The sequence below is a fragment of the Theropithecus gelada genome, chromosome X (assembly GCF_003255815.1).
Source record: "Theropithecus gelada isolate Dixy chromosome X, Tgel_1.0, whole genome shotgun sequence".
Classification (NCBI taxonomy): domain Eukaryota; kingdom Metazoa; phylum Chordata; class Mammalia; order Primates; family Cercopithecidae; genus Theropithecus; species Theropithecus gelada.
The window spans coordinates 110,529,314-110,545,698 of NC_037689.1; the positions used below are offsets into that span (position 1 = coordinate 110,529,314).

Here is a 16,385-nt window from a genome sequence, read left to right on the forward strand (position 1 = left end):
TTCCTCATTATAAAAATGGCATATTACCATCAGTTATGCTTGAGTTTTTTGGGGTCTTATTATATTATGTTCATGAAAACATGTTGTGAATGTGATCCACTGGTGGACGATACAGACATGACCCTAGAACTAAGTGCTATTTATAACACGACAGTTTTATAAGCTTACTTAAAAGCAGCTCTGTCTCATTAGAGACCTAAAACCATAAAAACCCTAGAAGAAAACCGAGGCAATACCATTCAGGACATAGGCATGAGCAAAGACTTCATGACTAAAACAACAAAAGCAATGGCAACAAAAGCAATGGCAACAAAAGCCAAAATTGACAAATGGGATCGAATTAAACTAAAGAGCTTCTGAACAGCAAGAGAAACTATCATCAGAGTGAACAGGCACTCTACAGAATGGGATAAAATTTTTGCAATCTATACATCTGACAAAGGACTAATATCCAGAATCTACAAGGAACTCAAACAAATTTACAAGAAAAAAACAACCCCATCAAAAGGGGGCAAAGGATATGAACAGACACTTCTCAAAAGAGGACATTTGTGCGGTCAACTAACATATGAAAAAAAGCTCTTCATCACTGGTCATTAGAGAAATGCAAATCAAAACCACAATGAGATACCATCTCACGCCAGTTAGAATGGTGATTATTAAAAAGTCAGGAAAAAAGAGATGCTGGAGAGGATATGGAGAAATAGGAACACTTTTACACTGTTGGTGTGAGGGTAAATTAGTTCAACCATTGTGGAAGACAGTTTGGCGATTCCTCAAGAATCTAGAAACAGAAATACCATTTGACTCAGCAATCCCATTACTGGGTATATGCCCAGAGGATTATAAATCATTCTACTATAAAGACATAGGCACACATATGTTTATTGCAGCACTATTCACAATAGCAAAGACTAGGAACCAATGCAAATGCCCACCAATGATAGACTGGATAAAGAAAATGTGGCACATATACACCATGGAACATTATGCATCCATAAAAAAGGATGAGTTCATGTTCTTTGCAGGGACATGGATGAAACTGGAAACCATCATTTTCAGCCAACTAACAGAGGAACAGAAAACCAAACACCGCATGTTCTCACTCATAAGTGCTAGTTGAACAATGAGAACACATGGACACAGTGAGGGGAACATCACACACTGGGGCCTGTTGGGGGGTGGGGGACTAGGGGAGGGATAGCATTAGGAGAAACGCCTAATGTAGATGAATGGTTGATGGGTGCAGCAAACCACCATGGCAGGTGTATACCTATGTAACAAACCTGCATGTTCTGCACATGTATTCCAAAACCTAAAGTATAATTTTTAAAAAAGAATATCTTTAATAATGTAGTTTAGGGACAGATGGCCATACAAAAATAACCAAGTTTACCAAAATGATGGTTAAAATGCCACATTTCTCTGAACATTGTCACTGAGCAACAGGAGTAAAATTCAAGATTTTTATGTCCTCTTCCTCAGAACTAAAGAGTAAAGGAAAATAACTGTATAAGAATCAGCTAAAAATAATCTGTTTCCTGATCATTTCATTTTGATTAAACTAAAACTTTAACATAGGAATAGTTTGACTTCTACCTTAATAGACTAGAACTTAAAGTATATATTATATTTAAAAAACTCACAAAACTGTGTTCTCTTTTCCCCTAAGTTAGACAAAATAGGACTTCTTAAATTATTTTATCTTCCACCTTTTTCATCTGTAAAATAAAAATTGCAACATTAAAAAAGAAATTTATGTATTTATTTATTCTTCAAATATTAATGAGGACATTTATTGTGGACTCTGTGTTAGGTATAGAAGGTATAAGTTGAAACATATTATTTTTATCTTATAATCACAATGTAGTCTCCCATACCTTGACAATAGATTGACTCTATTACCAATAAATAGTGCTTTCAATAATAGGAAGTAGTAAATATTGTTCAATAAGGGACCAAGTTCTCTACTAAGATACTTCTCACTTGTTACATGTACAGTGTTATTTTCTTGAGCTAATTTAATATAAATGAACCCATATTTAAAATTAAAATATATTCTTACTTTAGTTCTCAATTATTTTAAAGTATACTTCTTTTTCATTTGCTTTATATTTGGACCATGACTTTCTTATATATGTTTATTGCATGTTTGTTTATCTGGGCATTTCTAATATTCTTTTTATCTGTCATCTGACATTTTCCTATTCACAAATTATCCTAACCTTTCAGTCAGAATTTCTCCTTCTTCAAGACTCCCTTTTCCTTATCAACCTTTTCACTGAAGGCCATAAACCTCCTCCAATTGGGAACAATTGCCTTCTAATATGTTACAGAGGAGTCATTCATGCATTCTTCAAAAATTTGCAGACTTGTAGTTATGGTTTCTTGGATTACTTGCCTTCCTCTTTTGGGATTTATTCTCTCTTTTGACTGTAATGTATCTTCCAGTATTCCCTTATGAAAAATGCATGAGAAATAAATGTTATATGGCCTTCCATGTTGAAAATCTTCATTATTTTATTTTACTTGAATGACACTTTTTCTGGGTATAAAATTTTAAAAGCATTGTACCTTTTTCATCCAGCATTCATTGACTTTGATAAAATATATTATGCCAGAAGGATTTTGATTTTTATATGTATTTTGTCTTTTATAACTTTTTTCTTCTCTACGAGTTTTTAAGGCATTCTGTTTATCTTTAATGTTCTGAAATTTTGTCATAATATGTGTATCCATGAATCCTTTTATTCTCATTGTGCAGAGTAATCAGGGAGACCTTTTATGTTGCTGAACATGACTTCTCACATCCCTTTTTTCATGTGTGGAACAAATAAACATCTAGTTTTTTGTGAAGAAAAAAAAGAAGTATATAGCTTCTCTAAGTTTTCAGCGGGACCTATTTGGGTGTCCCCTGTCTATATGCCATTGAATACGAAAGAATTCTCTAGTAGTGTGGTGGATTTAAGAGGATTTTGAAAATCTCGTCGAAGTTGAAATAAGTATATCAAGAAATCACTTGAAATCTCTGTTCAGGGCTCTTACTTAGATTTCTTTATAATACAATAAAAAAGTATCCTACTCATTGCACCCTCAGTTTCTCAGAGACTGTTCTTTTTTGCATCATTCTCTCTCCACTACAGGATCATTCCCATCAGCATCCAAGCATTTGGTCATCTTAGAAAAGGCCTTTCTTCATCCCGCATTCTCCTCCAGCTACTGCTTACTTTCTCTGCTCTCCTTCTTAGCAAAATTGCTTGAAAGAACTATCTACACACATTGGCTTCATTTCCCTCATCTCACAATACTGCCAGTATCTGTAACTCCAAAACTTCTCTTCTAGATCACCTTTGTCTGACTGACTCCAATGGTCACTTCTCTGTCCTCATCGAGTTTAATGCAGCAGTATTAAACATAGTTGATTACATCTTCTTTTTTGACATACTCTTTTTCTCTTGGCTGCTGTGGCCCCCACATTCTTGATTTTGTTTTTTATGTTTCTCTGGCTACTCCTCTGAGTCTCCTTAGTAAGTTTCTGTACAGAGAAGCAACTAAAAGCACAGACTCTCTCAAGTCGTGCTGTGCAATATGGTAGCCACTAGTCACATTGTGTCTATTACACTTAATAAAATTACATTAGATTAATTTAAAAAATTAGACATTAATAAAATTAAAAGTAATAATTCAGTCCCTCAGTCCCATTAGCCATATTATAATTGTTCAACAACATGTGACTAGCAACACGTTAGACAGCAGCACAGAGAGCATTTCCATCATTGCAGAAACTTCTGTTAGATGGTGTTGCTTAGATCGGACTTCTGTCTGCCACTCCACAGCTGAATGACCTTAGGCAAGTTACTTAACCTCTCTTAACCTCAATTTCCCATTCTGTAAATGAGGCTAATAATATCTTCCTTATAGATTGTGGCAAAGATGTAATGAGCTCTTGATGTATAGTGAGTGCCACATAGGAGTTCGCTATGATTGCCCAATGTTTACATATGAAGAATTTCCCATTACTAAGACTGGGCTCTCTTCTCTTCTCACTCAACTCTTTCTCCATAGCTAAATTCATCTCGGATAAGTCCCTTTACCTTTCTGTAAACTTCTCATCCTCATGACAAGATGAAGATAATGACAGCATCTATTTCACTTGGTTGCCGTGAAGATTAAATGAGATGATACGTATAAAACACTTGGAACATTGTCTGGCACATAGGTCACATTCACTAGGTGATAACCACTGTTAGTATTACAATCCTCTTTCCCAGTACTTTAAACATCATTTATGTACTAAGAACTTCCAATTTCTAAACTCAAGGTCAGATACCTCACTGAGCTCCAGACTGCTTGCTTGACATCTCCACTTGGATTTCTCACACAGGTATCTCCAAAACCTACCTAAAACTGAGTTTCCTTCTCTTTTCCCAATCCCAGCCACAGTTGCTTCTCCTCTAGTCTTCCCCATTTCCGGACATCTCTTCCATACCCATATCAAATCTACCACCTGTACAATTGATTATACCTTTAAAATATATTTTGAAACAGCCTACTTTCCCCAGCTCCACAGTCACCTTTGCTATGCTCATGTCTTTGCCTAGACTATGGCTCAGCCTCCTGACTGGTCTCCTGCTTCCACTCTTGTCACCATCCCCATAGCCATTCTCTATAACACTGCCAGAGGAAACTTCCTAGAATAGAAATCATATCCTATCTCTTTTCTTCTTCAAGCCCTGCAATAGTCTCTCATTGCAGTTAGGATAAAATACAAAGTCCTTTAAATTCTGACTAATGCCTATGTCTCTGAGATCATCCATTACTCTTCCCATTACTCACTCTTCTGATTCAGTAAAACTGGCCTTAGAGTAGTACCCAAATGCAACATGTGCTTTCCCACGTTAGAGCCTTTATAGCATTCTACCTCTTTGTGTGGAACTCTCTTCTTCACGTAGTTCACTTGGTTAAGCCTACCCACCTTTCAGGTTTCTTCTTAAATCTTACCCTCTTGAAGCGGACTTCCTTAATCCTCCTCTAATTGAAGTCAGATGCCCCTCTAGAATTCTCTCACCAAACCCTATCTCTTCCTTCATATCCTTTATCAACACTAATCAGACACCATGAGGATATCTACCATTTTTATAACCACTGAAGTTCCTTCCCTCATAGCACAGTGCCTGCCTGAGATTCAGAAAACCTAAGGTGTGTGATCTTGGCAAGTCCTTTTCCAGGTCTCAGGATTCTTGTCTTTACATTGAGGAGGTGGGATTAGATTTATTTGCTCAATAAGCCTCTGTTGAATGTGAAAAAGGACATACAAGGTCTCTGCCAACATGAAGCTTACATTCTAATAAGGAACACAGGTAATCAAATAGGCAAATCTAATAATTATAGATTGTGATTAGTGCTACAAAAGACACCAAAATGATGCTCTGATAGAAAAGTATGATGGTGGGGGACTTTGAGGTGGTGACATTGAAGACAAAGGATAATAAAGAACCAGCCAAACCCAAATGATAGCTAAGATCTATTTTGCTTGGACATTCTATGATTCTGTATGCCACACATAGCTAAGTATGCCAAGTAGCATAAAGGAGGGAGCTGCCTCATTAAAACTGGCACCAAGGGCTTTGTGCTCTCAGTGCAGGGATATGAGAGTTTTATTCTTCCTCTCAGGATAATATCAGTAGATGAAATCAACCTCACAGAATTGTTTTAAGAAACCAATATGGTAATGAATTTAATGTTCATAGCACAATCACCATAATGGTACATATAACATTTTTAAGACCTCCAAATTCAAGATTGTAGTTACTTCTTGTAACTACAAGATTGTAGTTACTTCTTGTAACTACTTGTTGAAGAGGCACAGAGATGTAATTGGGGCAGGATACACAGAGATCCAACATATTGGTAAGGTTTTATTTTCTAAGCTGGAATTCAAATTCCAGCTCTGCCACTCTACCAGCTGAGTGAGTGAACTTAGGCAAGCTACATAACTTTAAGTAGCTGCTTAATCCGTGATACGTACATGGATGTTCATGGTATTACTTCATATCTCTTAAAATATTTGAAGTATTGCATAATAATTCTAAGATGTAATTAATATGATGCCTATGCAAGCATTCAATAAATGATAGCAATTATTGTTACATAATGATCACAGCACCTAAGTAATAGTTGAGAGCTAGGGCAATGGAGACTGCCAGGCCTGGTTTTAAATCCTGGTTCTGCCAATTACAAGCTCTGTGCCCTGGGGTAACTTAAAAACCACCTTGTCAAGAATTTTGCTCCTTCAGTTATTCCCTCTCTGCCTGTCATCAATGTTTAAGTAAAATAATGTATTGGATATAGTAAATTCTCAAAAACATATTAATTATTGTTAACATCGTTTTTATTCTCCTCAATCCTATGCACAGAAAAAAGAAAAAGAGTTATGAATAAGTGAATGGAAAGGATAAAGTGGGTCTCCCATCCTCTGCCCCCTCCCTTTCTATTTCTTTTCCTTGCTGAAGGAAGATGGCATATGCTAAAAACTGTTCTCTCCAAGAGAAGCAGCAGGAGGTCCTTCAATAGCAAGCCTGCCTGGGAGTTGGAGATGAGCTGCTAGAAAGGGCTTTGACTCCAAGCTAAAATACACCAAGGCAAATCTCAGGAACATTCTAATCAGGGTCTGAAATCAAAGTAGACTTAAATATAAATGGATAAAAGTTAAGGATTTTTAAAGAATTGTAATTGTAAATAGACACTGTTACACTTTAAAGTTGCTGGAGTTGAATATATTATTTGAAATGAGCAATAAAAATGAAATGTTATTTACTCCTTTTCATAATTATTGAAATGCAGATTAAAAGAAGATACCAGAGTGGAAGAAACTGAAATGTTGACAATCCACAAAACCGAGGAGGCTATGGGACATCAGGTAAACTCACACTATAGGTTGGAGAATAACTTAGTGCAGTCTCTTTGGAGAGAATTTAATTCACCAGTGACTTCTGAAAATTTAAAATAACCATTAACCCAATCATTCCACTCCTAAAAATCTGTCCTACAGATAAACTAGTATGCTAAGACATATACATAAAGTTGTTCCCTGAAATATGTTTTGGAAAAGCCAAAAACTGGAAGCAACCTAAATGTCCATAAAGAAGTGGTTAATAATCATGATTCAATCATTCAACAAATATTCAGTACTATTTGGTACTCTTTAAGCAGGCACTGGGGAGATAGCAATAAACAACACAGACAAAAATCTATGCCCTCACAGAGCATGTTATCCCTACAATGGAAAAATATGGCATACCTAAAATATAGAAGGAAGATCTATAAACATTGATAGCTTTTCAAGAGACATGAATAAGTGAAAAATCCAAAGTGCAGAACAGTGTAGCTAGCTAGATAGGTAGAGAGCTAGATAATATGATCCCAGTTGGAAAAAATGTGTTGTATTTATTAAAAATTCTGGAGAATATAAAAGGAACTTAATGGTTACTTTGGGGAATGGGATTGAGGTCAGAAAAAAGACTGATTTTAAGTTTTAAACCTTTATATATGTATTGTTTTATTTTGTCACATACATGAATTATTTTTATTTAAAATAACGTTCTGAAATATACTTATGGTTTGGCACCTTTCTGGTTATCCATTGCTGTATGACAGACTACCTCAGAGCATAGCAGCTTAAAACCAACCATTTTATTACATCTCGTGGTTCTGCGGATCACAATTTGTTCAGAGCTCAGGTGGGCAATTCTTCTACTTTAAATGGTATTAACTGATGTTATTCAGTGATATTCAGTTAACCGGTATGGAGGGTTCAGAACAACTTCACTCACATGTCTAGTGCCTTGGCAGGAATGGCTGCACTAGCTGAACTTTTCTGTCTTTAAGTAACTCTTGGAAATCCCATGTGGTCTCTCCAGGATAGTCAAACTTTCTACATGATGACTCAGAGCTCCAAGAAACCAAGATGGAAACTGCAAGTTCTTTAGACCATAGGCCTAGAATAAGCTTGACGTCACTTCTGTCATACTCTATTTATCTTCTATAATGAAGCTGACTAGACTATGAAGTCTAATGCTCTAATTAGATTTAATTAGATTAACTTAAAGCAGCTATAAGTCACTTAAGATTTGGAGAATAGGAATTGGAGATAGACCCAGTTTCTCTATGGGAAGACTGTCAAGAAATTTGTGGCTATCTTTAATCCAATGCAGACATCAAGATCAGTGCCTTAATATAAATTGTATCTTTGATCATTCAAATTAGGACTGAAAAATAGTGTGGATAGTTTAGGATAACTTGAATGAAAACCTAAGAAAAGATAGATTGAAGACATGAATGTGATTTCTTCATATAGGAGGCTGCAGAAAACCTATCAGAGTATTAGAGTGGTAAATCCTTTTTACTTACTCTGTTCTCTATTCTCCTCCCTACCTTCTTCATCTCTCTGAACCATGTCAGGGTAAAAATCTTATTCCTTTGGTAGGGACTGTGTCTTTTCTTTTTTGGCTCTGTGTATCTCCCTTCCCAAGTAACTGGGACTATAGGTGAACATTGCCATGCCCAGCTAATTATTTTTACTTTTTGTAAAGAGAGGGTTTCACCATGTTTCCCAGGCTGGTCTTGAACTCCTGGGCTCAAGTGATTTACCCACCTCAGCTTCCAAAAGTGCTGGGATTACAAGCATGAGCCACTGCACTCAGCCCAGAACTACCCATTTATGAACTAGGTCCTTAGGTGGTGATTAGGGCAGAAAACAAAGTTGGTAATCTCCATGCAAATCACATATCCAACTTTTTACTTTGGCATTTTACCTTAATCAAAGTAGAATCATAGCAATTCATTCTGTAAAGCCAATATTACCTTAATACCAAAAGTCAATAAACACATCACAAGAAAAGAAATATACAGGTCAATATCCCTAATAAATATACATGCAAAAACCCTTAATAAAATGGTAGAAAAGTAAATCCAGCAAGGTATAGAATAAATTATACATCATGACCAACTGTGATTTATCCAAGAAATGCAAGGTTGGTTTAACATATGAAAATCAATCAACGAAATGCACCATATTGAAAGGATAAAAGACAAAAATTGCATGATTATCTCAGTAAATGAAGAAAAGGCATCTGATTAACTCCAACGCCCTTTCATTATGAACACAATCAGCAAAATAGGAATAGAAGGGAACTTCTTCAACCTAATAAAGTTCCTCCTGGGAATTGGAGGTGGCAGTGAGCAGAGATCGCACCACTGCACTCCAGCCTGGGTGACAAAGTGTTACTCCATCTTGAAAGAAAGAAAGAAAGAAAGAAAGAAAGAAAGAAAGAAAGAAAGAAAGAAAGAAAGAAAGAAAGAAAGAAAGAAAAGAAAGAGGGAGGGAGGGAGGGAGGGAAGGAAGGAAGGAAGGAAGGAAGGAAGGAAGGAAGGAAGGAAGGGAAGGAAAGAAACCAAGCAAATGTTTTGAATGCACATTTCTCCAAAGGAGATGTAAAAACAGCCAATAAGTACATGAAAAGATGTTTGAAATCATCAGCCATCAGGGAAATGCAAATCAAAACCACAATAAGAGAGCACTTTACTCCCACTAGGACAGCTATAACAAAAAAGTGGAAAATAAGTATTGAGGAAGATGTTGAGAAAATTGAAACCATTGTACATTGTTGGTGGGAATGTAAAATGATGCAGTCATTTTGGAAAGCCTGGCAGTTCCTCAAAAGGCTTAAACATAGCGTTAATATGTGACTCAGCAATTTTGAGATATATACCCAAAAGAAATGAAAATATGTCCACACAAAAATGTGTACACAAATATTTATAGAAACATTATATAATAATAGCCAAAAAGTAGAAACAAGTCAAATATTCATCAAATGATAAATGGATAAATAAAATGTGTTACATTTATACCATGGAATATTATTCAGACATGAAAAGAAATAAAGTACTGACACATGCTACAACATGTATACATCTTGAAAACTTCTCGCTCAGTGAAAAAGCCAGACACAAAAAACCACATATTATATGATTCCATTTACATAAAATATCCAAAATAGGTAAATCCATATTGACAGTGGTTATAGCAGCTGGGAGCAAAGGGAAATAGGCACTGACTGCTAATGGATAAGAGGTTTCTTTTTGGGCTGATAAAAATGTTCTGGGGCAGGGTGCGGTGGCTCATTCCTGTAATCTCAGTAATTTGGGGGACAAAGGTAGGAGGATCACCTGAGGTCAGCAGTTTGAGCCATGGCAGAAACCCCGCTGCACACCCTGTCTCTACTAAAAATACAAAAATTAGTTGGGCATACTGGCGTGAGCCTGTAGTCCCAGCCACTCGAGAGGCTGAGTTAGGAGAATCGCTGGAACCTGGGAGGCAGATGTTGTAGTGACCTGAGATTGGGCCACTGCACTCCAGTCTGAGCGACAGAGTGAGACTCCATCTCAAAAAAAAAAAAAAAAAAAAAAAAAAGTTCTGGAATTGGATAGTGGTGATGGCTAGACAACATTGTGACTATACTGAAACCCACTAATTATACCCATTAAATGGGTACATTTTATAGTATGTGAATTATATATCAACAAAACTGTCATTTTCAAAAAGTAGAATCAGTCCCCACAACCAACTAGGAAAAATGTACTCAATCTTTAGCTTTTACCTCAGCTAGCAGGACTAGTAGCTTGCTTCCCTTTCTTCAGCACCTGCCCCAGGTATTTATTCGCTCCTTTATGTCAGAAATATTATATTTACCAGTCAGCCTTGCCCTGAGTGAAGAACACCGGACATTAGAGCGTCCACACTAGTTACACTTTCCCTCGTGTTATGTTTGCATAGTGAAAAACTTTCTCAAAAATGAGTCAAGCAAGACTCAAAAAACAATCTGAGGCAACAGAGAGAAAGGGAAGTATTGGAGCACAAGCTATAAGTGGTTGGATGGCCTTGTTGTTCCCAAATCCTTCTGTACAATTGAGAATACCCAAGGAAACCTAGACATTCCCTCTCCTATTCTCTTTCATCATGATAGGTGGGGGAGTATTTTTGAAATCTTCCAATTAGAATCTAATCTATTACCAACTCACAATAGTGAATCTGAGACATTCTCAATGAAAATTGGCAACCAGAGAATGGTTCAGGGCTACTTCTGTCACCTACTCTAATATTTAACAACTCTTGCCGTTAGAAACAATTTTGAATATTTATATAGGTTCCTCATGCGTCAGGTAAACTAAATAACGTTGTGTTACATCTTCAGTGGAGACTGACAAGCAATACTGTTGATTTACATTTGGAAAATTGTGCCTAGAAGGAAACACTAGTAGGAACTAAGATTTATTCAGAAGATGGCAGATTGTTAGTCTCCAAGCATTTTAAATCCCTCTGAAGATAAGGTTGCCCTAACAGGTCATAGGTCTCTGGGTAAAAGTGCATAAATGGTATGGAGAGATAGTTAAAGAAGGGGAATTTACAGCTAACTCTTGTGAGTTAAGCCACCACTTCCCATAAGCTAACACGTTGAGAGAGATTCAGGCAAGTACCACTAACAGAGTCCCCTCCAAGTGGTAAAGCGCTTTGGAAAACAGATTTCCCATGAACCATCACTGCCATCTGCCCAGGCCACCTTACCTAACTGAAATTGATTGGAGACATTCCCACATGTTTGCATTATCTCCGGGCTATTCCATCCTAAAGGGTATAAGGCACAGCCTGAGCTTATCAGCAGCCCTAGAAAGAAAGCATACACACAGGTAGAAAAAAATATAACGTCTTCTGTCACCCCAACATTCCTTTTGGATTAGCTCAGCGCAAATTCTGCCTCCTCAATTGAGCTTACACTTCCCCCTTTACCCTAAATTTCTATGAGAGTTCCAACTCAACAGGATTTTTTTTTTTTTTTGGCCATGCCACAGGTAGTGGGGTGTAATAGGTAACAGAGGGGACAACTCATAAATTTAAAAAATGTTGAAAACTGAGACAACCCAATAAACTTTTTACAGTCAAAATACTTTAGTCAATGACTTACAAGGCCAGGTTGGCTTTTCCAACTTCTTTTGCTTTGGTCTGATACACAGAGAATAACAATGTAAAGGCTGCTACTCTTTTCCAAAATCCAGCTGTTTCTAAACATCAGGTAGGTCCCTACTAGCTGAAAACATGTAATGATTTCTGTAACTTGGAGTCAACTGCTGGACTGATGAGCAGGGAACCACACTCCTCCCCTAATAAATTATTCCAGCTTTATACCAAGCAGTCCTTCCTTCTTTGGTTTCCATATGCCTTCCACCATGAACCCTTACCCTAAATAAAAGGATTAAAGCCCTTTTATTTAGGTCATTTAGTTATTACAGGGAAATTCTGTTGTACCTTGGTGATAATCTTATTCTTCCAACCAGAGATACAAATCTGGATCTGCTTGCCAACACTGCCTTCTAAGGGCAACTGTGTTGCTCACAACTTTTTCTTGCTGCATACGTTTTCACATTTTATATCCTATGGCTTTTACCCTGCCTCTGGTCACAGAGGATTTTATCAAGCATTGGCATCTGACAACTAAAACAAATTCATTGGCTGGTCAGTGATGGGTGACATTGCAGCCTGGCATGAAGAGGTGACCTGGGTTAGATTCTTGTTTCTGGAATTTTTAATTGAGAAACATAAAGATGACTGGTCTGAAGGTAGTGAGTTGTCTCAATTGATTGTTCACAGTCAGTTATAGATTGAACTTATTGTTCTACTCTTTCCCCCTTCTCACTACTGCACTTGACTAGTCTGTTTAAAAATGGAGGGAAAAAAAAATCATAAAGATGCTGAGCTAGTTAACAGATAATGCAGAAGTTGAAAACACCCCCACAACACCAGAAGGTAGAATCAAGTCTGTGTCAAGCTAAAGCCAAGTTCAATTCAAAGTTATGAGTGGGTATCAATTCTGGATAAGCTGAGCAAACTGACTGGTAGAGGGAGAGAATAGAGGAGAATAGTGACATGAAGCAGACATACCATGAGAAAAACTCCATGCTGTCAATGGAACCGCTAGAAAAAAAGAGAAGCCCGGCCTTCCTGATGGCTTTCCAATTCTACTTTCCTTATGTTTTAATAAATTCCTTTTTCACTGAGGAAACTCAAGTGAGTTTCTGCTACTTGCAAGCAAGAGTCTAATTACAATCTCACCATACTTGGGTGCCACACTAATGATCATGGGAGGGACACCTGCCATGAATGTGGATGCAGAAAGTAACACATAGCACAGAACTGTCACAAAGCAGTTGCTTGATTAATGGTGAATGAATAGCACATTTACAGGTTCCAGAGCTCTGGGGCTCAACTGGACAGTGAAAAGCAGGCTGCTCCAGGGACTGCCAGCTTCATCTTCACTTCTCTTTTCTCACTGAGGAAGAAGCCATATATACTCTAAGGAACCCATATTGCCTTCAGATGAATCCTTTAGGAAGATCTCAAAGTAGCCTCCAAGCTTGGCTGCGCCATGGCAACTAGCTTTTCTCAGTACTCATTGAGGCCGCAGAAGAAGAGAAGGACCTTAAGAAATAGCAAGAAGGATTTAAATAAGAAAATATGGAGAATTTACTGACAGTGAGAATGGTTTTAGAAACTAAAACAATGACCAATTAAGGTTAGAAATTCTCTTCAGTGGAATGCTTAAAATTAGAACACATTCTTATCTGTCTCGTGGTATCACAGGAAGTGAAACTGGTCACTCAAAGACCTTTCTAGGCCCTGGAATTCATCCAGTGGTAATACAACAACACCCCCTGTTTTTTCCACAGATAAACTGAAATCCTAGGATATGAAGAGGTCGTCCAGAGTATGCACACTGGGTTAAGGACAAAAGTAGAAATGAAACCTAAGCCTTTTCCTGCTGCCAGTATATACCCTTTGAGGGAAAATTTAATAAAGACTGAGTTTTCCCACACAGACTAGGAAGAAAAGAACACAAGTTTATAAAAGAACACCAGCTCTATTTTCTAACCTTCACATTCAGATCCCTGGGACTGGCACGAACTCTGCCTTCTCAAGCGGAAACTAGAGCTGGCCAAGTGCCTTTCTTGGCACAGTAGAGGGAACCTTCCATCTTCCTCAGACCCCTGCCCCTCAGATCTTACCATACTGAGGAGCTCAGGTCAAGGATTTCCTTCTCCAGGAAGTCTTCCCTCACCATCCCCAACCCCCAGGCTAAATTACATGCTCCTTCTTTCTGTTCCCATATCACCCAGCGCTTACTCCTGTGACTAAAATAGTCTGTAATATATATTCTTTACAAAAGTTTATCATCTGCCTCCCTCACTAGAGTGTGTATTCCTTGAAGGAGGGAGACATACTTACCTTCAATTCTGTGTCCTTGGCACATGGTAGATAATAAGTACTTGATAAATGCATCTGTTTCAGAGTATGCACAGGCTATATAACAGACAGTTTCCTTTGCCCACATTGCCCAAGTGGAAAGTCCCTTCTGAAGGGACTCCAATGTCGTGGCTGGGAAATCATCCCAGACACCTGACACCGAAAAAAAAAACAAAAAAAAACCCAAAACTTAGAAAGGAAAAGGCTTTTGGACATAACCTACCCTAATCTCTCCTTGTTACAGATGTGAATGTTGAAACACAGAAAGGGAAAATGATTTACCCAAGGTCACATAGCAGTAACTAGCAATGCCTTTTTTCACTGATCAAAGAGATCATCAACCCTTAAAGGCTCTGTCCTTCTAGAGACATGTGTCCAGGCATGATTACCTCTTGGCAACAATATTTCTAGCAGGCACTAGGAATTTTCTAGGCATTAGATGGAGAGTGACAGCACAACATGGTGGCTTAAAACAATGGGTTCTGTAGTCAGAATGCAGAACTAGACCTGAATTCAAATTCCAGCCCTGCCACTTGGAAGCTGTGTGAGTTTAGGCAACTTACTTAATTTCTCTGTGCTTCATTCACCTCATCTGTAAAATGGGAGCAATAATAATACACTTGTCCCTTGGTATTCACAGGGGATTGGTTCCAGGACCCCTGCAGATACCAAAACCTGCGAATGCTCAAATCCCTTATATAAAATGATGTAGTGTGCATATAACCTAGCACATCTTCTTGTATATTTTAAATCATCTCTAGATTACTTATAATACCTAGTGCAATGTAAATGGTATGTAAATAGTTGTATTCTTATTGGATTTTTAAAAATATTTTTGAGTCATGGTTGGTTGAATCTGTGGATGCAGAACCTGCAGATATGGAGGGCTGACTGTATTTTATGGAGCTGTTCCAAGAATTAATGAGATTAATATACATAAAGTGCCTCATACATAGAAAGTGCTCAAGAAAAATTTATTATTCTTACGCAGTTGACTCTTCCTGTGGCTCCTCTCCCAGTTTCTACCTGTGTTCTCCATGGTAATTTCTTCCTCACCTCTTCAACCCTTTAACCTCATAACAAATAGCTAAAAAGTCCAAACCTGAACAGGGCTTGATTCAAAAGCTGCCTGGTTGGAGTTATCTTGCAATTTTGCAGAGGTACCTGCTGAAAGAACAGGAATCTCTGCAAAGCATTTGTTCAGCTCTAGTGCATGTAGCTCCATGCTCTGCCCAACTTGCCCTCCCACCCCTGCCATCTTCCTCAGCCCTCCATCCTGCCTTTTAGGCAGGCGAGCACATTAGGTTGTAAACATACTTCATGAAGATATTTGACTTGTAACTGACAGCTGATTCCATTACATTTTATCATAGCTGGAGAAAGATGCCCCTGGGAACACATTAAAAATAAAAATGGATTCACTGAGTAATTCATTCTCAATTATATTTGTCTCCAGCAGTTCTCATTAATTTGGAGTTGTGAAGATGTGCTTCAGGTAGCAACAGGGAAGTCATTCACAAGTGTCAGTACCTGCCACCTTCTGAAAGAATGGAGGTTCATTAAAAATGTGGATTTTTGAACTTGAGCCCCAGGTATTCGATTCAGTAACTGCAGCCCAGGAATATGCATTTTAAAAGCACCCTGTAATGTGGAGGTATCTTGTCCTGGTACCAACACTTAAGAAAAACACCACTAAAAATGTTAAAAGCAGAAGCTCTGGTGGCAGAGAAAACTTGTTTAAATCCCAGCTCTGCCACATATGAGCTGCAGCCCTGGCTCTCACTTCTCTTCTGTGTCATTGCTAACTCCCAGTTTGACTTCCGCTTCAACCACATATGCCCCTTGAAGAAGTCTGTTTCAACTGCATATGCTTAGCTGGGAACTTTTCTAATCTCACGTGCCTCTAGGAAGGAAAAGAAAGCCTTTAGAGTGTGTTACTGTCTTTACTCCCCTACTACACGTGGGCAGGTGTCCAACAGGCTGCCATTTTGTTTCCCTTCCTCAACTGCTCCCCTCCCTAAGAATCCCC

At 37.9% G+C, this 16,385-nt stretch overlaps 1 protein-coding gene across 3 annotated transcripts in view; it reads right to left on the reverse strand.

Moving 5' to 3' along the window:
• The window catches only part of LHFPL1 (LHFPL tetraspan subfamily member 1), a 47,008-nt gene that overhangs the window by 16,091 nt on the left and 14,532 nt on the right, over positions 1-16,385 (reverse strand). For all 3 annotated transcript variants that reach the window (XM_025372895.1, XM_025372896.1, XM_025372897.1), the window contains one exon: positions 11,627-11,725. In XM_025372895.1, the coding sequence (XP_025228680.1) occupies positions 11,627-11,725 (99 nt within the window). The remainder of the gene's footprint in view (positions 1-11,626; positions 11,726-16,385) is intronic.